The sequence below is a fragment of the Crocuta crocuta genome, unplaced genomic scaffold (assembly GCF_008692635.1).
Source record: "Crocuta crocuta isolate KB4526 unplaced genomic scaffold, BGI_CrCroc_1.0 scaffold174, whole genome shotgun sequence".
NCBI lineage: Eukaryota > Metazoa > Chordata > Mammalia > Carnivora > Hyaenidae > Crocuta > Crocuta crocuta.
Window position 1 is genome coordinate 6,377,068 of NW_027530330.1, and position 23,962 is coordinate 6,401,029.

General features: G+C 35.1%; 1 protein-coding gene across 1 annotated transcript in view; it reads left to right on the forward strand.

The window, feature by feature from the left end:
- Positions 1–23,962, forward strand: part of ROBO2 (roundabout guidance receptor 2) — a 608,353-nt gene that overhangs the window by 539,270 nt on the left and 45,121 nt on the right. Inside the window, exons 17-21 of the mRNA XM_077765658.1 lie at positions 4,122–4,304; positions 14,206–14,248; positions 15,678–15,805; positions 21,647–21,928; positions 22,332–22,457. Coding sequence (XP_077621784.1) covers positions 4,122–4,304; positions 14,206–14,248; positions 15,678–15,805; positions 21,647–21,928; positions 22,332–22,457 — 762 coding nt within the window. The remainder of the gene's footprint in view (positions 1–4,121; positions 4,305–14,205; positions 14,249–15,677; positions 15,806–21,646; positions 21,929–22,331; positions 22,458–23,962) is intronic.

Sequence of the window (23,962 nt, forward strand, 5' to 3'; positions counted from 1 at the left end):
ATTTTAGCTAAGAAAGCTTAGAGTATTTTAAATCAAAAAGAAAGTTTTCTTAAGATTCTATCATTTTTAAAAGGACTAAGTGTGTTCACATGTATAATTAGTACCTTTTGGATTTTTAGTGTATCATATAACTGTTTCCAAATTTTCTATGAATAAAAATAATGTAATAAATAATATTTCCATCTTCTGTTCAAGCAGCTAGAATACGCAGTATTCAAGATGTAATCAAAGAGAATTGAAAAAAATACATGCACTCACGCATAAAAACACAGACACACACACCCACATACACGATTCAATGCAGAAAAGGCTATTTGTCCTCAAGAGATTTATTTCTTTTTAATATCTACCTTTGTACGGAAGAAGCCTTTAATTGTTTCTTTAATTACTCTAGCACATCTACCTTAACATCTTGTCTGATAACCTTATCTACACAACTGTTATTCCTTAGTTGAAAAGTGATTTAGTGATGGCTAATCTCTTTTTCTGTTTCAATCTGTGCTTTCTCTATTGTCTATTCAGTACTAGAAACAGCACTCAAAGTGACTCAAGCTCTACCTCATTTCCACTTTGCTTTAATTAAATCATGTATTGGCATTTGATGTAATTTATGGCTGATAATTTTAGATTTGTCTCATGCCAGACTACGTACTGTTTCATCTATTTCTTCTCAGTTTGGATTTTATTCCAGAAAGTTCCATTAAGGGAATATTAATTCAAATATCATATAAATACAATAAATAGCCTTACACAAGTTTAAAAGCAATATTGTTCTTTTGTCTGTATTTTGTCTGTATTTTCCACTGGTAGAAAGAGACTTACCTCAGTGGGTCCATAGTTCTAGACTGTTGCACTTACACATACAGAAATGCAACCACATGTAATTATATATGTAAGCATCTAAAAGTATTCCATGTAACAAATTTACTTTGACTTAAAATTTTCAGTAATCTTGTTTAATAATATAGCTATTGTTTCTTTAATCATTTAGCCATTTCATGCCTACCTTATAGAGTCGGTAATAATATGTGGAACAGCTGCAAACTTTCACAGTAATAGGTACAATCGAATCTGATGTGTCTAATTAATTTTTAGTCCCACAAATTAGTTTTGTTCTTCATTACTCTCCAATGGGAGGAAGACATTACATTTCATTATATTTTTTGTCTGCAAGAACAATGGAGCGTTACAGGTCACAGGCATCCCTTGTCTATGCTCTAATTAGTCCAACACACAACATTGTTTCAAAAATACCAGAAGCATAAGAAATAGTAATAAACCTTGGGTGAAAAAGATATATCACACTATATCCAATTTGATATGTTCTGGATCTTTTACACAAATGAAGGACAAATTTTCATTTCTCTTGGTTCTATAAGGTGTTTGTTTTCTTTTTTAGTAACTATTAGTAACTAGAAAAATCACCAGATATGTAGATGTTTCATACTGAAAATGTGAGCTCAGTTTAAATACATTTTTTCAAATATTTTTAATTGAAAGAGAGCAAGTGAGCAGGGGAGGGGCAGAGAGAGAGGGAGAAAGAGGATCCAAAGTGGGATTTCTGCTCTCACCAAGGCTTGAACTCATGAACCTAATTCAAGGCTTGAACTCATGAACCTAACCATAACTGAACAATTATGACCTGTGCTGAAGTCAGAAGCTTAACCAATTGAGCCACCCAAGTGCCCCTTTAAATACATTTTTTAATGTTTTATTTATTTCTGAGACAGAGAGAGAGAGAGAAAGAGACAGCGTGAGTAGGGGAGGGGCAGAGAGAGAGAGAGGGAGAATCTGAAGCAGGCTCCAGGCTCTGAACTCGCTGTCAGCACAGAGCCCAATGCGGGCTCAAACCCACAAACCATGAGATCATGATCTGAGCCAAAATGAGACGCTTAACCTACTGAGCCACCTAGGTGCCGCTCTTTAAATACATTTTTAATTAAGTTTATATATATAATAATTAAGGGCAGATAGGTTGGAAAAATTAACCAGATTTATTACATAAGTGAATCTGGTTTTTACATCTGGAATTTAACACAAAAGAAATTTCAGAAATGGAATATAAGTATGTATAAGAAAAATACTAGTAGCTATAAATAAGCCTACATACTGATTGGCTTAAAAAAATAAAGGTTGTTTGTTTTTTCTTATTCATAACCCAGTCTAGTATGGATTAGCAGAATGGATGGGACTTCTACTCCACACAGTTATTCAGGGACTTTCAATCCTGATCAATAACTATGCTATCTCTTAGGTGGGTCAGAATCGTCCAAAGAGCCCTTCTTTCTATTTAACATTAGGAAAGAGAGAGAATGTCAAGTATATTTACAGTAGTTTGTGGGTCAGATCCGGAAGTAGTATGCATAACTTGTGCCCATGTGGTATTGGCCAATAACTCAGTGACTTTGTTGTACTTAAACTACAAGTGAGTCTGGGAAATGTAGACTAATTTTCTGACCTGCAAGAAAGAAGAAACTGGTAAACAAGTCATCTGTGGTTTTCCAGACTCTCACATCTGGACAATTTACAACTTACATCCCTGAAGTTATGTGAGTGGTCATAAAGTAACCCTTACCCATACCTGGGTCATAATTTTGAGTCAACAAACTACTGTGTTTCTATCAGCCTCTTTACATACATTATCTTAAAGAACATTCCCAAATATTTGAAATGAGGATTCTTGCCAACTAGCAGAAACAGGTACTTGAGAAGATTAAGTGCCCTACATAAGGTTATTGCTTACTTAAGCTAGTAAGTGGCAAGGATGATACTCAAACAAAAAACTTCAAAGACCATGTTCTTTCTAATATATTGTAGTGCCATGTAACTAAAACAATGTACATTGCACATTCCTTGGATTTGATATGTTGAAATTAGCCACTTATATTTTGATTTCAATTTTTTAAAATATTTGATTAGTAATTAATGAGATATGATGCTGACTTTACACAGTCATTTACAAATGACTTTACACCAGTGTGTAAATTTCTTAATCTGTTAAATAAACACCTAAGTCTTTAATTTAAGTGATACTATGATTTCATGAGTTTTTTTAAACTATTTTAAAATGTGAATTAAGCTTTTAATTATCTCTGAGAGGTCTAAATTGTCAAAAACATAACTACTTCTAGAATAATACTAATCTAGATATAAATGTTTATTTTAGTGGGGCACCTGAGTGACCTAGTTGATTAAGCGTCTGACTCGATTTCAGCTCAGCTCATGATCCCCTGGTTCATGAGATCAAGCCCCAAGTCAGGCTCTGTGCTGACAGCATGGAGCCTGCATGGGATTCTCTCTCTCCCTCTCTCTCTCTCTCTACCCCTCCCCTGCTTGCTCTCTTTCTCTTTCTCTCTCTCAAAATAAATTAATTAATTTTAAAAATGAAATAAATGAATGTTTATTTTTAGTAACATAACCTTAGAATTAACTTCAAAGTTGTCTTTTTAATTAAACTTTCAAGTGGATTTTTAAATTAGTTTAGTTTTAAGGGAATATGTGAGATGTATCGCTTTGTGACATTTTAATTATAGATACTAATCTTTATGAAAATACATTTATATAATCATCATTGTTTTATATAGTAGTTTTAATACATTCCAAAAAATTAAAGAGTGATAAAAATAAATTCCTTGTTAGAATATTAAGGATAATATTAAGTTACATATTTTTAAATCTTGAACATTTCAGTTTAGGCATTGCCACAGAGGAAAGACAATTTATAAATATCCTGTGAATGTTGTAGTTGTTTTTTTAAATTTTATTTTAGCAAGACTATATCAAAACATACTTAGCTGAAGAAAAGTTGCTGTTACTTTGTGCCCTAGCACTTGCTTTAGTACTTATTTATAAGGCAATAAATCAAGAAGCAGTTCTGAATCTATTCATAGTAAACCCAAACATAAGGGAGCAATGTTCTTAATCACATTTTAAACTCATAATTTGATTCTTCTTCTGAAAAGTACAAAATACTCTTATCAATAATTTTGACAGGCTCAGAGCATAATTATTACCTGCCTTCATAGGAATTTTCTAATTTTCTCTGCCTTTGGTACACTATGTATGTATTCCTGTGTTTACTTTCATAATAATGTTTACTAAAACTATTATTTCTTCCACAGGGGGACGTAATGAAGTTGTCATTACTGAAAACAATAACAGCATAACTGAGCAAATCACTGATGTTGTGAAGCAACCAGCCTTTATAGCTGGTATTGGTGGTGCCTGCTGGGTAATTTTGATGGGTTTTAGCATCTGGTTGTATTGGCGAAGAAAGAAGAGAAAGGGACTCAGTAATTATGCTGGTAAGAGACTATTTCTAGCTAAGAAAACCTCTTATCTTTAAGAATGTAATGAAATGAAAGAGAAGGAATGGAATTGAATAATGAGTGAGTGAATGAATGAGTGAATGAATAGATGTTTTTGGCTTGTTTTAAACACCTGCTCTGTAAAATGCAATTATAAACAACATGCTATAATGCATTTCTTTTCACCGTATTACATTATAACCATAAGGCAAGCTTTTTGCTTGTATCTCCAATGAAGTGCAACAAGACTGTACTCAGATAAATGTGTAACCATGTTTTTCTCAACTGGTTCTTCAAAACACACACAAGCACAATACACACACACACACACACACACACACACACACAGACTGCATGCTATGCAGCCATTATTTGAAATGGATTGAGGCAACAACATTACTAACATGCTCAGGAAGAAAGAAAATATTTGAAATATAGCTTTTAGTATTTTGAGATACAGATTACAATAGGAAATGTCCCTGATGGCAAATAAAAATAAGCAAAAATATCTCATCAGAATTAATAAGACTAATGAGGCATGAAGTAAATGACTTAACAGTCACTTAACAGGGGTGTCTATTTCAAGATAACCAATCAGCATTTTAGAAGGAAGAAAATGTAGTAGGAGAAGAAGCAGCAGAAGAAAAAGAAGATCGTAAATATTCTACCTATTTGCAAAAATGTTTTCTTCTTAGAACCTGAAACAGAGTTTCAAGGATTTCAAAACTGGTAGCCTTCAAACATTTCCGAGGCAGAGGGGAGGGGCAGATTTATCAAGTCAGTGATTAGAAGAATGTACTCAGTATTGAAGCTATGCTTAATAGTAATTTTAATTGCAATTCATTTTAAGAATTTCCTCTAACAACAACAATCAAAAAAGTAAGTTGTCTCACAATATTTCACACTTTCTAGAATTTAGAAGGGGATAATTTTCATTTAACATCATCCTACAAACACTTGAGAATTTCTTGACACGTTTTATTCCATCTTCTGTTTCTAGTTTTAACTTTAAGTTTAAATGTTTATAAATGTCTTAATAACTGATTTTGACAGAAACTTCATAGTTCATTAAGTTTATAAGCTGCTGTAGCTTGGAGGCTTTTAAGCCACTGATAATGCCTAAATGCTGCAAAATGGAAGGGAGAGCACCCACTTGGCTATCTTGCTACTTATTTGACAGCATTTAAATATGATTTGATTATAATGTTATGGTTCATATCCATATCTTATGAAAACAGAGGTTATTATTTACTGGTAAGAATAAATTTAAAAGACTAGAGAAAGCAGTATAGTGTGTCCATTGGAAAGGGGGTTCCAAGCATTGTGACTTGCAATCATTCCGCCATTCTCAGCAACTGCCATTGGTTGCTGATGGTTTCTCCCATGTGCTTTATCCCTCTGAGTGCTGTCTCACCACATCAGGGAGGCATTCTTCCCAGCAAGGAATGCTAGGTGATAACTTCCAAGGGCCAGAGTCTTGAAGTTTCATGATATTGAATGTGCCTTTCCAGTCCTCTACCTTCATGTCTTGTGGGTGTTATTCATCAACCCATCTGTTTAATCTGTCACCATGTTACAGTTCACCTCTGTGACACACATGCAAACCATCCTAATCATAGGGATGAACTGACTTAATTCACGGACCAGTTTGTGTTTATCCCTTTGCTTGACTTCAGTGAAAATATTAAAAGATTGACCGTGCTAGTTTCAGTGCAAAGTTCTAAGATATCCACATAAAATGTGCTCCATTTTTATCCTCCACATTTGTTCACTCACTCCTTACAAATAACACAGCTCTCGTAAGTTTTAGGTTTGTGCTTTTAGTAAAATTGTATCAGACTTCTTTGTTCTTCCTTTTCTTCTTCTTTTTATTTTTTTAACAGCAGTTCTTTGTAAAACCTATGCATTTAATTTGAAAATATCTGTTGGTTTTTGAGCTTGACAAGAATAGAACATTTCCTATGATCATTTCTCATTAAGATTGATATCCATCGGCGTGTAGAAGAACTGCTAACTCAGAAGGTGTTATGCCCTTCAAATATTTTGGAATAAGGCCAAGCCAGAGAGCAGCTTTTCAAAACCTTTATACTTAATGGATAGGTGGCTGACTCTCAGAATGGATTTACCTTCAACTAATAATTTGCCTTCTAGCAACTACTGTTCTCTTCTAGGTGAGAAATCCAAACCACAGGTACCTAGCAATGTATATCTGACTTTATAGTTTTTACACATCTCCCTCCATATACCCTTCACCTGTTAAAATTTTCAAATTCTTGTCCTTATACAACATTAAAAATGGGGATTTTAAGTAGGAATGATTAGTGGAGTATGTATCAAAGTTTTAAATTTCTGATATTTCATGCATGAGCTAATGGTCCATGTAAGAGCACAAAGATTTCATACAGAGCTGGGTTTTATTCTTTCTTTGAAGTGTATTATAAAACTTATAGAGAATATGCTTTATTTATACTGGTTCTATTTATATTTTGGTTTTCATAAAAATTCTCTGGGAACCTTATAAATTTTACAAGTATGAAAGTGATGTCACTTTACTCTCAAAATGGAAAGCCTATTATTTTCATATTTTCACTGCACAGTAATGTCTGTATAGTGTCCAAACTTTACTGTTTATTCATGAGAGCACTGGTAAATTTTTTCCCCAAATAAACAAAAAGTCTACGTTGGGACAAGTATTTAGATTAGATTTGTAACATAAGATATTTCATTTATTTCAAACCTCAATTGTGATCTTGAATTATACTTAAACACCTGTGCAATTTATATATATTAAGGCATGCATATATATCTCATGCAATTTACATATATACATACATTTTATTATTTTTTTCTTTTGAGAGAGAGAGAAGGTACACGTGAGAAAGGGGCAGAGAGAGAGAGAGAAAGAATCTCACACAGGCTCTGCACCATCAGAGCAGAACCCAAAGCAGGGCTCCTATGAGCGGGGCTCAATCTCACCCAGTGGGGCAGCTGTGTTCACCCATGTGGGGCTCATACTCACCCAGAATGGGGCTCGAACTCACCCTAGGTGGGGCTCGAGCTCACGAGATGCAGGGCTCAAACTCAGGAACCTTGAGATAATGACCTGAGGCAAGTCGGATGCTTGACCAACTTAGTCACCCAGGCATCCCCACACATGCATTTTAATATGCTTGACTGACTAAATAGAATTGTAAAGCAGGTAAAATTTAGTTCTGGCACTCCCTTTGTCCTACTTCATTCTCCTCTTCACCATTAGAAGTAGAACAGGGAAGATTTTAACTAGTGGGAAGATATTTAAATATCTCTTGGGTTGGAGATTCTCTCAGCAGGGTGCCTTCCACTCACCCTGGGCAGGCAAAAACTTACTGACTTTTTTTTTTTTTATATTACTAGTTTTTGCCTATCTCTCATGTGGAAAATTATATTTGACTGTTTAGAAGGAAGGAAAAGAAAAAAGTGCTACTCAGTATTGATATATTTTATATATTGGAGGATTTAACATATTTATCATAGAATACTCATGAATGACACCTTACATTGTAAAAATGAATATCAAGAATCAAATACAGGGGGTACCTGGGTGGCTTAGTTGGTTAAATGTCCTACTCTTCAGCTCAGGTCATGATCTCATGGTTCATGGGTTTAAACCCCGTGGCAGCACAATGACTGCTTGAGATTCTCTCTCCTCCTCTCTCTGACCCTCCCCCCTCTCTCAAAATAAATAAATAAACTTAAAATAATGATTATATGCAAACTTATATATTTAAATGATCTGAGAGGAGAATTTGGCCTGCATATATTTTGTTTCTTTACAAAGTAGATAGTGGAGATTTCCCCAGGGTAATGTTACATGCTAAGTTCTTATTCAGTTGTTTCCTATTTATTCTTTATTTAATTTTTCAGATGCAATCACATGCCACCTCTTTGCATATGGTGCAAAAAAAGGCAGCTGGAACAAAAAAAAAAAGGAATTCTTGTATCTTATATTCCATGTAAAATCATTTTATACTTTCATGGAGCATCATATAATGTTATTTAGCTTACTCTCCATTGAGCACTAAAAGTCTACTTGTCACTGTTTGTCAGGTTCATGAGTGTTCAACTGGTTCACCACCTGAGGTGTTGTAGACTGCAATGAATTGTAAAAAGATTTGGGCAGAAAATACAGAGAATATTAGGTGATTTTTGAATCTGAAGTAAATGTTTGATCACAGGTATTATAGTATTTGTGAATAGATAAATAAACAACATAAGTTTGAATAAAAACCGTGTAGCTCACATGAGGATTCTATATACCTATACTGTATATATAATATATATATATTCATATATATCCATTTAATAATCCTCATGAAAGCTAATGACTCTATTCAAACTTACATTGTTCACTTTTCTTATTCACAATTTATAAGTCATCAACTTTTTATTGAAAGTATATAGTTTTTCACCTTTAAAGGGGTGAGTGATATTTTCTGAGTATTATACTACCTCTGAAAATAGCAGGCTTTTGAAACACAGTAAACATAAACAATTTATTATTGAGTGAGCAAATTATGAAATGCTAAACACTTCTTACATAGCTTTAAAACTGTTGGTGAAATATAAATTGTTTGGCAAAACTATCCAAAGAGAGCTAAAAGATTTGATGGAATTTTCATACTCTGATTATCTGGGCTGAGTTAATGCTTATTAAAAGAGGATTAATCTACATTCATATTTGAGAAATAGCTTATCAGGAGAGGGAATGAGGCTTGGCTGGCAACATTAAAGTTTCCATTTGGAGTAGGAAAATGTGGCCTACTAGAGATAGGCTCTCTGAAAGCTTCCTTACCTCAAAATGTCAATTTACCACATAGTCACATATCCCTTCCCCCTCAGTGCCAGCAGGCATGAGATTAGGATTAACCCTGTCAGTTAATAGTAGAGGTACTTTCTGTATGACATAAACTTGGAAAATCTCTTTACCTTGTATCCTTTATAAATATTGCAATAAATTCAAAATATTTAATGCAATTCTAAAACATTTAAGATTATTGTGTCTGTAGAACTTTTTGGACATCTTAGTATGATCCAGTTAGTTTTAGATTAAAAAAAAAAAAAAACTTCTATATGTTGAAAGTTCTTAACTTTAGGTACTAGCAGGGACTTGTTTTTGGTAAAAATTCACACTTATTTCAAATTTATCTCTGGTAAGCACAAAGTTATTATACTGTGATTATCAAAGTCATGACTAGAGCAAAATTGTCCAAGGACCTCTCCGTCCCTCCCTCTCGCTTTTAAATTCAAAGAAGTTCAACATCTCTTTGCAAAGAAAGCCAGATCAAATCAGATGAAATAGCCTGCAATTTGCTGAGGCATTTATTTTTTTCTCCCTTCTGGAAAGAGAGAGAGAGAGAGAGAGAGGAGAGAGAGAGAGAGAGAGAGAGAGAGAGAGAGAGAGAGAGAAAGAAAGAAAGAAAGAAAGAAAGAAAGAAAGAAAGAAAGAAAGAAGAAAAGAAATGAAAAGAAAAAAAGAAAGAGGAAGAGAGGAAGAGAAGAAGGGAGAAAATAAAGAGGGAGGTTGGAGGGAGGAAAGAAGGAAGAAAGAAAGAAAAAGAAAGGGGGAGAAAAATGCTAATCAAAACACCATGTATGACTTTTATTTGTGAGTTCTAATTGCTTCTCCTTATTTCTAGTCTACTGTTCATTTCATGGTCTAATACAACTCAGTTACTTTTGGTCTACTTTTCAAAATGGAACAAATCTAAAAGTTTGGGGGTATGTGGTAAAAAGGAAACTTGAATATTTGTCATATATTTCTTTCTTTACAAAGATAACTAATCAAACTTTTTATAATTAAGATTGCTTTTTTGGTTTGGTTTTTGGATTTTGTTTTTCCTTTGTCGTAGAAGCATGCAAAATAGAGAATTGTCATGTATACCCAATTCTGTTTATGGACCATTTTAAGTTGGTTATGCATTTATATAATGTCCTGTTTATTTTTGCCTTTGTTTAGTTGGTATGCAGAGGTGCAGAGATAAGAGTCTTTATTGAATGTTTTGCCAAAAGCAGTCTAGAAACTTTTGAAAACATATTTCAGTGATGATTGGAACACAAATAAAAAATGGATATGTCCTAAGTGCTTTGAAATTTAAATATATTTTACTCAAAACATTAGCATAAAATCTCAGCATAGATTCCATTCTCTAACATGTCTGTAATTTAACCTTGATAATATTTTCCCAATATTCTATTGTTAAAATACACATAACATAAAATGTACTATTGTGACTATTTTTAAGTGGTGTCATTAAAACACTCATAATGTGCGATCATCACCACCATCCACCTCCAGAACTCTTCTCATCTTCCAAATTGAAACTTTATACTCTGTAAGCAATAACACCACATTCCCCCTCCGCTGTGTTAATACCTGAAAACCACCATTCTGCTTTCTGTCTCTAATTTTGACTGCTCCCACTACCTTCTATTAGTGGAATCATATAGTACTTGCCTTTTTGTGAATGATTTATACCACTTAGCATCTTGTCCTTAAGTTCACCCAGCTTTTAGCTTGTCAGAATTCTCTCCTTTTCTTATAGCTGAATTGTATGTATAGAAAACATTTTTCTTATCCATTCATCATGGACATTTTGATTGCTTCCAAGTTTTAGCTTGTGAATAACAGTACTATGAACATGGGTCTACAAATGTCTTTTTGAGACCTTGCTTTCAATTATTTTGGGTATATACTCAGAAATGGAATTGTTGGATCATATAATAAATTTTATATTTCTAAACTTTGAGGAACCACCATACTGTTGCTGCTTTCCCCGATGGCTGTACTGTGTTACGTTCTACCAACAGTGCACTACAGTTCCAATTTCTCTCCTTGCCAAGACTTGTAATTTATTGTCTTTAATAGTAGCCATCCTAATGGGTATGAGGTAGAATCTCACTGTAATTTTGATTTTTATTTCCCTGAAATCAGTGATATTGAGCATCCTTTCAGGGCTTAATGGCCATATGAATGCTCTCTGTTTAGTAAAATTTTGAGTGTTGCCTTATTACTTTAAAATTTATATTTTATGAAGAATTTACCATTAGTATATAAAAGTGCAATTTAATTTTAGGACCTCTACTTCAGTTGCTCTTTTTTTTTCTCTAATGTCACTTATTGCTCTAACAATAATAGAAAGTTTGGGTAGGAACAAAGGAGCTTCTAAATTAGGAGAAATACTTAATTTGTTTCCACAGATCTTCGAAATAGCACATTTTGAGGTGTAGCCCATCAGTGCCTGCTTATTTGCATATTCACAATGATATTCGTGACATTATCTTAACTCTCTTTTAGTAGAGTAAAACAATCACTTGATAATCCATTAAAAAAAACACATAACTACAAAGTCACATCATATGGAAAGCTAATTAGCTGTACTGTTTTCACATTTTGTGTGCATATTTTTTCCCTAATCAGGACTTTATTTAATAGCTCCAGTGCTCAATTTTTTCATTAATCGTTTCATATTAATTCTTCCTTTGCTGTTGTTAAAAGCAGTTATTAATGGGACCCAATGTGGTATGGACCTCTGCTGATTCTGGAATCCCGTCACTTAAGTGAGCTTGTCAGGAAGCAGAGAAGCCATCAGTGTCCTTTCATCTTCTCTGAGGAGATGTCCATAGCCAGTTCTGGGCAGATGCAAAGGATGTGTCAGGAGTGTTTTGTAATGAATTTGAGATGTTACCGGAGAAGTTGAGAAGGCATGATAGTTCAGGTGCCAGTAGGATGTTCCTAAAGTCCTGACAGACCCTGGGAATCATGACCCTGATCATATCACCTAATTATGATGTTGTGAAAGATATGTCCTTGGATGACCTTAGGAAAGGGACTGGGGAGCTGCGATTGGAAACTGACAAAATTTAAAGAACAGTCATATTTCATAGCAAAATTTGAGGAATAGGTGAATTATGGAGAGATTATTCAAATTAAGATAATTTACTGTATGTATAATTTAAGTGACAATATAGGCTCTATTTATTTAAAATATTAATCAGTTCTTGGGTAGAATAATATTCCCTGACATTATGACTCAGTCAGTTGAGGATTCGACTCTTGATTTCATCTCAGGTCATGATTCCAGGGTCATAGGAACAAGGCCTGCATCAGCCTCCACACTGAGCATGGAGCCTGCTTAAGATTCTTCTTTTTCTCCTCTGTCCCTAACTAGTGGTCTCTCTCTCTACCAAAGTAAAAAAATATATATATAATGAACTAATTCATAAAACTTTTATTTTTACACTTACTCATTAGGAAATCACTCATTAAATAAATTATTATTTAAATTCCAGTTAGTTAGCATACAATGTAATATTAGTTTCAGTTGTACAATATAGTGATTCAACGTTTCCATACAACACCAGGTGCTCAGCATAGCAAGTGCACTCCTTAATTTCCATCAGCTATTTTCCCCTTCCTCCCACCCAACTTCTCTCTGGTAGCCATCAGTTTTTTTCCTTCATCACCAGGAACTGATTTAGCCGATCTATGTTCATGTTAGTCAGAATTGCTATTTTGCAATCCTTAAAATTAAACTTCTAAACACCAAATCTTTTCCATGATCCTATAGTTAACTCTTTGAGAGGCGAATTTTGATCCATGCTAATGTGAAACTATTTATAGACTTTATCCCACTAATCATGAATATTTATATTTTGTTCCAAACATATTAAAAACACTTGGAATAGAGTTGCTATCTTAGATCTTCTCTGTAGTATGCATTGTATTACCTTTCTGAGATCTGAGACATTTTGAATACCAAATATGTCTGGTTCTCAAAGGTTTTGGATAAGAAATTATGGATCCTCACTGATATTTACGTTCTTTGGCCAACCTTGAAATCCATTTTTATGTTGATAGCTTTGTGGAATGGAGTCTAGTGTCTGGAGGGAGTGGATTCTCCAGCTGTAATTCTATGGCATGCTTGTTGGTGTGATTAATAAGTTCAAGAATTTTATAAAGGACTTAAGTTTTTGCAGTTATTACATACAATTTGAATAGATTCAGTATCAATTGTTTGAAAATTTTATTCTTTATGAAGGTTGGATGATAAAGCAAAACATTTAGCACATTATTCTCTATTAACTATAGTTTATGTCTATTGTAATTGTAGTTGTTCAACTCGTAGTGATTAATGGTGTCCCTAAAAGGAACTGTGATGATGAGCAATATGTCATCAATCAATACCTGTTTCTCCTTTTCACTGGCAGAATTTTATTACCTGTTTGAACTATTTTCTTTCTTTTAAAAAAATTTTTTAAGGTTTATTTATTTTTCAGAGACAGAAACAGAGTGTTTGGCGGGAGGGGCGGAGAGAGGGAGACATAGAATCCAAAGCAGACTCCAGGCTCTGTGCTGTCAGCACAGAGCCCGATGTGGGGCTCAAACTCACAGACTGTGAGATCATGACCTAGCCAAAGTTGAATGTTCAAGCGACTGAGCCACCCAGATGCCCCGTGAACTATTTTGTTTCAGTTTCTATAATGTGCATTTTATGTTGTGCCTTCTAATTAGGACATCCACATATTAAGATTAAAAGTCATGGTTTGATAATCCCCCATTAATGCATGTTAATCTTTGAATGCCACTATATATTCCAGTCATAACAGTTTTTGACATCCAAATACAAATTGCCCTTTTGACTTACCCATACAGTTGTCTTGAAGTATTTTTAGATGTCTTATTAAATGATGGCTTTGCCCTGGGCCAAACCACTGCTTCTTATTCTCTGTACAATTATGTTAATTATATTTTGTTAAAATCCCAGAGGCCTCAGCTCTAAACTAAGGACCAATATGTAGTTGTTATTAATCGTAATTAATATTGACTACTTGTATGTGTGTGTCTTTCTTTTTTTAACAGTTACATTTCAAAGAGGAGATGGAGGACTAATGAGCAATGGGAGGTAAGCTAAGGAGATTCTTTTTTTATTATTATTTTTAATCAGGACTGAGGAAACTATAGTAAGAGGCTATTATTATAATAAACGATCACTTAGAAGTCTGAGAATTCTAGGAGGAATTAAATGGCTTACCACAAGGTTTAATGATCTATCTGTTGTGCACTTTAGAGGAATCAAGTCCAGATGTTTCATATCTCCCAGATGCCCCTGAAGAAATTAGTAGTAAATATCACAAGGAATGTGTTCATTTGTTAGCAGTATGTTTATTGCATTAATTAGACATTAGCAAATGAAGTTGCTGTTGTTTAAGACTCCTTATTGGCTCTCACTAAATTGCTGTGAGTGAACAATTACACATAATCGATCACAAAGTAAATGATTCATGGATGATGAATAGGCTGTAGATTGATAGGACTGGATTCCACAACTTTGGATACTCAATTGAAATTGATAAAAGCTGATAACAAACCCATACATCCTCATCTATTTTCCCTTTGCCAATATGGAGATTGTAATTAGGCTCTGGTAATAACTTCCAATCTCCCATTTAATCAATATTTTAGCAAAAAGAGATTAGGTCTAATGAGAGCTAGTGCATGTAGCAAGTAAGCAGTTAGATCTTCTTATTGCAGTTTCCATAGAAACACATGTTTCTCTTAGGGACTGCACAGAAATGGTCTATCAAAAATAAAGTACGATGATTATAGATGTTGCTATTTCTTTGTAAATATGCTAATAATCTGGAAAAGAATTGGATTCCCATATTTTATATCAAAAATAGGAATTCTTTATTAAATATGATGTGAGGGAAGTTTTTCTCATACACTATACTCACATGCTGGATGAGATCACAGTGGATCTTTAATTACTTTAATGATCTTGAATATGCCCCTAATATTTTGCAATTTAGGGAATTTGGAAATGTGCTATTGATGTAACAATATAAATACTGTTCATTAATTCTCTTTAAGTTCTTTGCCTCTCAATCAAGCATGAGGGCTCATAACAGGGGTTACAGCCTACAGAGGACAGATAAATATGGGGGCTGCAGGAATTGAGGAAGCAGTAGCCCAAAGTCCTGGAAATGGCTGATACTGAGCAGTCACTCTGAGCAATTGTTCCCTTGAGGTGCCAATATATCACCAAACCTTGATTCAGGATCCTGCTATGTTACCAATCCCCAACAGTTTCAGGGAAGACAACTGAATTCATTTGGGTGTCAGCAGAATTCCAGGCAGGATGCTGTTGCTTCCACTGACAGGCTATATATAGTTTTAATCAACCACTGAATTTCTGTAATTCTTGAGAACCTACACATTTTAATTTGAAGTGAATTAAAATCTTCCTAAATTCTTTAATCTTGTGCATGAGACAAGTGTCCATATCTCTCCTTGAGCTCCATGGGTTGATTTACTTTTAATTTCTGTTTTAGCCGCCCCGGTCTTCTAAATGCTGGTGATCCCAGTTATCCATGGCTTGCTGATTCGTGGCCCGCCACGAGTTTACCAGTAAACAATAGCAATAGTGGCCCGAACGAGATTGGGAATTTTGGACGTGGAGGTAAGTTGTGTTGTTCAAAATGTTGTCCTTTGTTTTCTTGGTTTTCTTATGTGTTTATAAAAATGTCTACTAGAGAGTATTTTCTTCCATAATTAAAATTAGTATAGTGCATGTATGAATAGTGCTAAATATTTTATATAAAACTATTGCATCTATATGACCTTGAGCAAAACCAAACTTTAACGAAGTCATTACTAACCATGATGACAATATTCATAATACATTCTGTTTTTAGGACTATTTGTACAAGATTAGTGAAGTCAGGAACTATACTGCTCACTAGAGCTTAGAATTTTGGACTAGTCATTTCAGTCCTCTACATGTCATTCAACATAGATTTATCAAGTATGTCCTGTGCTCTTGAGACAGTGGCAGACAGTAAAAATAAAAAATCAATATAAAGAGAGATGGTCCTTATCCTCATATATCTTTCAGCATAGACACTTAAATAAATAGGACCTGTTGAGGGAGAATTTAAATGTAGTTCTACAATTGATAACGAGTGGCCCAAATAAAAGACAACAAGGTGCTAATTGGCTGATATGCTAAGATCTTCAAAATTTGGTGCCACGATTCTCTCCATAGGTCTTAATAAAGAGATAGAATTTGACCTACTATAACTAATTCCAACCTCCTTACGGCTACCTTTTCATCCATTCAAAAGAAGAGTGGTACGTTTAGAGGAAGATGAGACTAGACAAGTCTGTGGTCTCAGTGTTTAATTTGGCAGAAATATTTGACTTTGCCATTGGCGGAAAGTTCTGTAGACAGTAAATGGACTGGAGCTGTCTAGCCAGTACCCAGCATGAGAAAGCTGCCCATTGGGAGTAAGAAAGGTTTATGGACAAGAGTGTTGTTTAAGTTGACATCTGAGGGAGAGGTGGAGATTAGTCAGAATTGTGGGAAAACTGTGTGGTGAAGAAACAACCATGTAAAGCTTATAAATAAGAAAGACATAGACTTATGTGACAAAGGAATGAATGTTCTAGTGAATATAAAGTACTAGGCAGCAGAAGTGGAAAAAACAAACAAACAAACAAACAAAATATAGAAGGACAGATAACAGAGGGACTTAAGGCCTAAGCTACACAGAGACTTTAAACGTTGTCCAAAAGGTAGTCAGAAAGCATCAATGGATTTGTTAGAGGGCAAAGCTAGGATCCAAGTACAGTGTTAAGTCATCCAGCCTGCTACTGGGTGAGGAGTGGAGTTAGGGTAGAAAATGGAATGATTAATTAATTAGGAGAGTAGTGCTGTGATCCAAGTAAGTGTGGAAAAATCTACTAGAGGATTTCTACATGTCTAGGTGGAATTAATGCTGGACCCAGGGCTAGGCTAAACTATTATAAGCTTCAATGGTGGATTTCACAGATGTGAGTGCATAAACATACTGACCTAGAAGAATAATTATGGACACTGGCATTTTCTCCTCACAGATGGAATGCCAATGCATGTTTGAATATAATTAAAACAGTATTGGAAATAACAAAGCTGCCAATTATTGCAGAAGTCTGCATTCCGTCAATACCAACTTTAAGAAGGGGAGATTTTTCCTGTTCTTCAAATAAGATACAGAAAATAACAGTCCCCATGTCATAGTTATATAATAAGGATTAGATGGATGATTATATACAGGTTTAGCACAATGCTTGGCATCCAAGCACTGCCCACCAGACATCAGTGTAGTAAATAAGAAAATAAAAAATATTGTATGACTCCTCAGCTTCCTGATTGTCCTCTGTAACCACCCTATTTAGGAATCTTAACCTGCCCAGAGCCTCTGAAAGTCACTGCCCACCCTAGTGACCACACTCTGAGCCCTACAATTACAGGCTATCACTGTTCCATGGATGGGTTCTATACCTGAGCGTCTCCTCACCAAGGAGCAAACGACCCCTCTCTACCTTGCCCAGCCTGATTTTGTAAATAAAAAAAAAAAAAAAAAAAAAAACTGTTCTGAAAGCTTTTATCTATCAAAGATTAGATGCCTCTTTTTCTTGCTATATTTCTATGTGATTAGTGCATCATTGTTTCTTTACATCAAGAAATGAATGTCTCAAGATGGAAAATACGTTTTGTTTTGTTTTTGTTTCTTTCAGTTTGTAGCAAGCTACACAAATATCTAAAATGCCTTAGTCTAATTTAGCCAAAGGATACACTTATAGATTTTCAAGGTTTATCTTCCATATCCACCTCATTTTTATGATCAGAAATATTTCACAGGTGAACAGCAAGGCCAAGAAAAAGGTTTTGCAAGGTTTACTGTGTTTCCTTTCAGGGTGATGGGGATGTTAAGCATTTACAGTGTACCAGGTATAGGTAGGATTTTTTTTGTACATTTTATTTCATTTTCTTTGCATAATAAATGTGTGGCAGAAATAATAATCATATTTACATTTTAAAGGCCAAGAAAGTAAAGTTTATCAAAACAGCTAACTTGAGATCTAGATATAGAATGTATGTCTAACACATTTTAAAGTCTATGTTCTTTTATATGCACTGTGCTGCAATTCTCAAGGTGGGATTCACATGTATGATTGTATAACTATACTCACGTAAAAGAATTGTTGTGAATAGTGACATTTTCCTTTTAAGAACGGAATACTAATACATGTTTAAATGTAATGAAAATAATATTTTGAATGATAAAGTTACTAATTATTGTGCGTCTGCATTTTGTCAATACAAACTATAAAAAATTAATTTAGTCATTCAGGGAGTGCTTACCCTCTGCAAATCAGTAGGTGAGGAATTATGGAAATCCAGACATAACTCCCATTTGTTCCTGTTCCTAAGTATCCTACAATACCATGAAGGAGCTAGTCATGGATGCAGGTGTACCAGGCCAAAAGAAATAAATGTCACAGATCACTAAGGTGCTAAAAGCTGAAAAATGATTCAGGAGTGATTCCACCTGGAGGGAAGGGTTTCTATAATTCTTAGGTTTCAGACTCCACTGTTAACAAGTGCCAGTCAGCCTGAAGCACTCAGGAAAGGTAGATGTGGACTGTAAGAAATGGAAAATGAAAGGCCCTGCCTAAAGGTGGAAGCGCCTATTCATGTCCTGTTTGTTGGAGGAAGGCAAGTCCAGAGCTCCCAACCATCTGATACTATAGGCTGCTTCCCTACATCCAGATATTCCTGTATAATCTTTCTATATTTCTTTTTTTTTTTAATTTTTTTTTCTAATGTTTTATTTATTTCTAGGAGAGAGAGAGAGACAGCGTGAGCAGGGGAGGGTCAGAGAGAGAGGGAGTCGCAGACTGAAACAGGCTCCAGGCTCTGAGCTGGCAGTCAGCACAGAGCCCGACGCGGGGCTCGAACCCACGAACCGCGAGATCATGACCTAAGCGAAAGTCGGACGCTTAACCGACTAAGCCACCCAGGCGCCCCAAATCTTTCTATATTTCTACATTTGGATATAATCCAGTTGAATTTTTAAAATGTAGGAGTGATCAAATAATATTTGAAGGAAATCTGCAGCCCCCAAATCAATAATAGAGAAGGACTTAGGCTTGAAGACTGGCTAATTTCATCCAACAGGGAGAGAGATTCTGTTCCTAGCGCTTTAGCTTTAGTTGTTGCAGAATAATCTTCAATAGGTTTAGATCCTCAGACAACTTTTTTTCCATTTTTAAACATTTAAACATGCAACCATTTCAACAACTTGCAGTTAATGTGGCTCACAGTAAATACAAAGTTTTGGAAGGTCTCAAGTTCAAGATTTTGGGAAATTAGGGTCCATGCTGGAGAAACCTGTCTATCCAGGTAATATTATCAGTGAATAATGATAAAGGTGCAGAAATAGCACTCTGAAAATGTCTGCATGAAGGATCTATTTTCATAATTTTGATATATTACTAAGTATGAAATGTTTTTGAGAATGAAAATGATATTGACATTTGAGAATGAAGTATACTTTTTCATTATCAAATTTTCTAGTTATAAGTAAAAGCAAGAAGGGCAAGCAAAGTGGTTATGGGATCCAGAAATCAAAAAATAATTTTACTCGTTTGTATAACTTTGTGAAATATTATATATTTGAATATCTTTAATAAATCCACTGGTATGCATATAAAATATTTACTTCATTAAAGTATATATCCACTTCATTGAAAAGCAAGTTGGAATTCCAGACTCAGAAAGATCTAAATTATACAGTGTGCAAAAGGCATTATAAATGTCCTATTGCTGGGGTGCCTGGGTGGCTCAGTCGGTAATCATCCAACCCTTGATTTCAGCTCAGGTCATAATCCCACAGTTCGTGGGTTCAGAACCTACATGGGGCTCTGCTTTGGCAACTCAGAGCCTGCTTGGGTTTCTGTCTCCTCTTTCTCTGCCCCTTCCCTCCTCGTGCCCTCTCAAAAATAAACTCAAAATAAATAAATAAATGTCTTGTTGCCATTGCTAAAGGAGATAATTTTTAGCTTGTGTAAAATGCTAAAAAATGAGCAGGGGAGGAGCAGAGAGAAGGGGAAAGAAAGAATCCCAAGCACTGTCCATATAGATCCTGATGTGGAGCTCAGGCTCAGTTTGTGAGACCATGACCAAAATCAAGAGTCAGACACGCAACTGACTGAGCCACTCAGGTGCCTCCAAATTATTATTTTTATAAGAATCTTTATTTCAAGTACTATTAGGTATGATCAAATCTAAAAGTTTTAGGATATTTTGACGAAGTTTCTGCTTCCACTTTTTCTTGTGATGATAAGTTAGTTTTGGTACCATAGCAGTTAGGTTTATTACTTAATATTACACTACTATAACTAGTTGAACATTTCCTACAATTGAAGAAATCAAGTGGGTTGATGACTTCAAGCCCTATGAAGTATGGCTTGCAGAACATAGATTATTAAGGAACATACTATAATTAGATTCACTTTTAACTCTATATGATTGAAAGTCTGCCATTTAGTATTATTGTTGTTGTTTTAACTCTAGTATCTTTCTTCTAAAAAAATTAAAACTGAAAGCTCAGGAGAGAGATGGCAGTTCTGAACTATAAAACATCGTGTAAAGATAATTCAGCACACCAAAAGATAAATGGACTGATTGATATTCAGTGTTGTTACTAAAATTTAATTTTACTCTTGCTGTACTAAAACTTGAAACTGTAATTCTCCACTTCTAAGAGTTAGCAGCATAAATTAAACTCACTGAAAGTTAGTAGCATAAATTAAACTCACTGATAACTCAGATTACTTTTCCTATAGTTAAATCCTGCTGTATTGTGAAAATGACTTATTCATGAAAATTTTCCTTTGTCATCGGAGGAAAAAAAATTGCTCCCATCAGTTCCACTCCATACTAGAACTGTGAAACCAAATCAGATAAACAGCAAGTCGGGACTTTAGAAAAATGCATCTCATAGTTTGCTTGTATAGTACAATTTTCAAAGATTTTGCATCTGGTCAGTACTTACAGTCTCTACCTTTTGGGGTAAAAGCGAAAAAAAGATGTGTTCATCCACAATGTGTAGATTCACTTTCATCATTGCTTCGTTAAAGAGCTAACAACTCCATTGGTTCTAAAAGCAGTATGAAGAACTGAAAGCATTTTTCAGTAGTGAAATAGCCCAAACATCTCATTCATGGTTGAAGAAAATGGGGGAAAGGATGTGTTAAGCAGTGAGACGTGAAGGGCGAGCGGTAGGCCTGCCTGTCACTGAGGCTGAGAGCTTGGCGATGGTTGTACATCATCTCCCCTTCATTGGCTCATAAAGCCCATCTCAGCTGAAATGCAAACATGCGGCATGACACATTTATTTTTCATCTTCAGTCCTGATAGTTTGGGGCTTCGTGTGCATCATTAAATTGTTTCATTTCCCTATGTTCACCGCAGATGTGCTGCCGCCGGTTCCGAGCCAAGGGGATAAAACAGCAACAATGCTCTCAGACGGGGCCATTTACAGCAGCATTGACTTCACGACCAAAACCACTTACAACAGTTCCAGCCAAATAACACAGGCTACCCCGTATGCCACAACACAGATCTTGCATTCCAATAGCATACACGAATTGGCCGTCGATCTGCCTGATCCACAATGGAAAAGCTCGATTCAGCAAAAAACAGATCTGATGGGATTTGGTTACTCTCTACCTGATCAGAACAAAGGTAACAATGGTGAGTCAGATCCCTATGACCCAAGGAGTGATTTTCCTATCATTTGTGCATGAGATAGAAGTTAGTATTTGTTGTTCAGTTTAGTGACTCATTACCAGGTTCACTACCTAAACTAAAAAAAACTATTACTGGCATGTATTCAGTACCTTGCACAACCCCTACCACCACCACCACCACCGTCACTGCCACCACACTCCAACACCAATCGCTTTCATCCTTTTAGCTTTTTCAGTAGAGTGATCGGTAATCCATCTCAACTTCCATTAGGCAGGATAGACGAAACATTCCTCCCTCCACTGTCCCACAACATCTGCTTCTGAATTGCTAACTGCATGTTCTGCATGGGCTTGTGCTGTGAACTAATCACATGATGCCACTATGACCTCTGCCCTTTAACCCTTAGCCTTACTTTACATCCCTGACTACCGATTGGCTGAGGGATTGTCTAATAGAATGCCACACAACCAGTCACAGGATTTCAGCACCACCAGCTCTCACAACAGCTCAGAGAGGAGTGGCAGTCTCTCAGGTTGGTCTCTTCGCAGTAAGGAGAAATATTTGTTTGTCACCAGCATATGACCTGTGTTCCTAACAACCGTGAAGAAATACTGAATCACAACGCCTTGTCAGGCATTTATCTTTCAAATGACAATAGCAGTTTATCCTAATGAAATCATGCTTTGGGAAGGGGGGAAATAAAAATCACTGTCACTATGTACTAAGTAAACAACACTGTGTTTACTCAAAAATAGTGTGTCATTGTACTAATTCTTTAGTAAAGAGCAGATGGATTTGATCTGCCTTGAGCCCTACCTAAAAGCCAAGAGAACTTTAAAATAAAAAGATCATACAGGAAACTCAGTTCCATAACATGGTCAGCAAAGGATGAATTCAGCTAAAATTGTTTGGGACATTTTTCATAATATTAAGATTCCAGGGATGTGCACTTTTATTGTGCACAGTCTTTTCCAAATATTAGCTAATAGGATTTATCACCTATCAATTGATATTATTTAGAGGAAGGTGCTGCCACAGTGCTAACCAAGAACGGCAATATCAGACATTATTCTTCACAATTAATTTCCAAAAAAATCATGATCTTTCATATTGATAATTCTTTTACGTTGTAAATGTTAATATATATTGGAGCTATCACAGAAAAACTAACCATCTACAATGCAGGCATTGTATAGCACACGGGTCAGGGCAAATTTTCACTGGATGAGAATATATGCCTGGTATAGTGAATAGCACTGATTTCCTCCCGGTTCGAGGATCCCCACCTCTAAAATAAGGAGGTGGTAGTAGACACACTCTAACTTGCAACCATAACATGTACATTGTATGACTGATGGCTTTATCTGCACCTTTCTTTGAGTTTACCACCATATTTGTGTATTTTTTCATGATAACGGTATGCCATTTTTTAATTTTTTTTTTAACCTACAGGTGCTTAGTAAAGGATTATAGTGTGTTAGGATATGTCACAAGCTACCGAGCCATAAAGAGTTAACTCTTTTACATCATTAGGGTAACATTTACTAAATGACTTTTCCTCAGGAGATAGAACCCTTTCAGTCTGAAATGTTAATGCTCTCTCTTCCCTCCACAATGAGCCATTTACTCTTCTTACCTCTTGGTAGAATTAGATACATTATAGAATCCAGAAACTTTTAAACATCTGTTATGAATTTAAACTGGCTTAATAATATCGAGAGGTATTTTGAATAACCTTATATGTCAGTTATACTGTCATTTATTTATAACGCATCCCACAATTGTACTGAATAATTAAAAAGTAATGTATACTGGGCCTATTTCATTCAAGACATGAAAAGTCCCAAGAAGTATACCTATTTTAAAAATCTATATATTTTAAGCCATGAATTACCTAAGACCTTCTGTGAATCTTTCATTAAATATTCTGTATATGTTGATTGACACTGAGTTTTAAAAGTTACCTTTTGAGTAATTATAAGCAGAACCTGATTCACAATAGTGCTTACTGCTTTTTTTTAATCCATTAATCTCCTG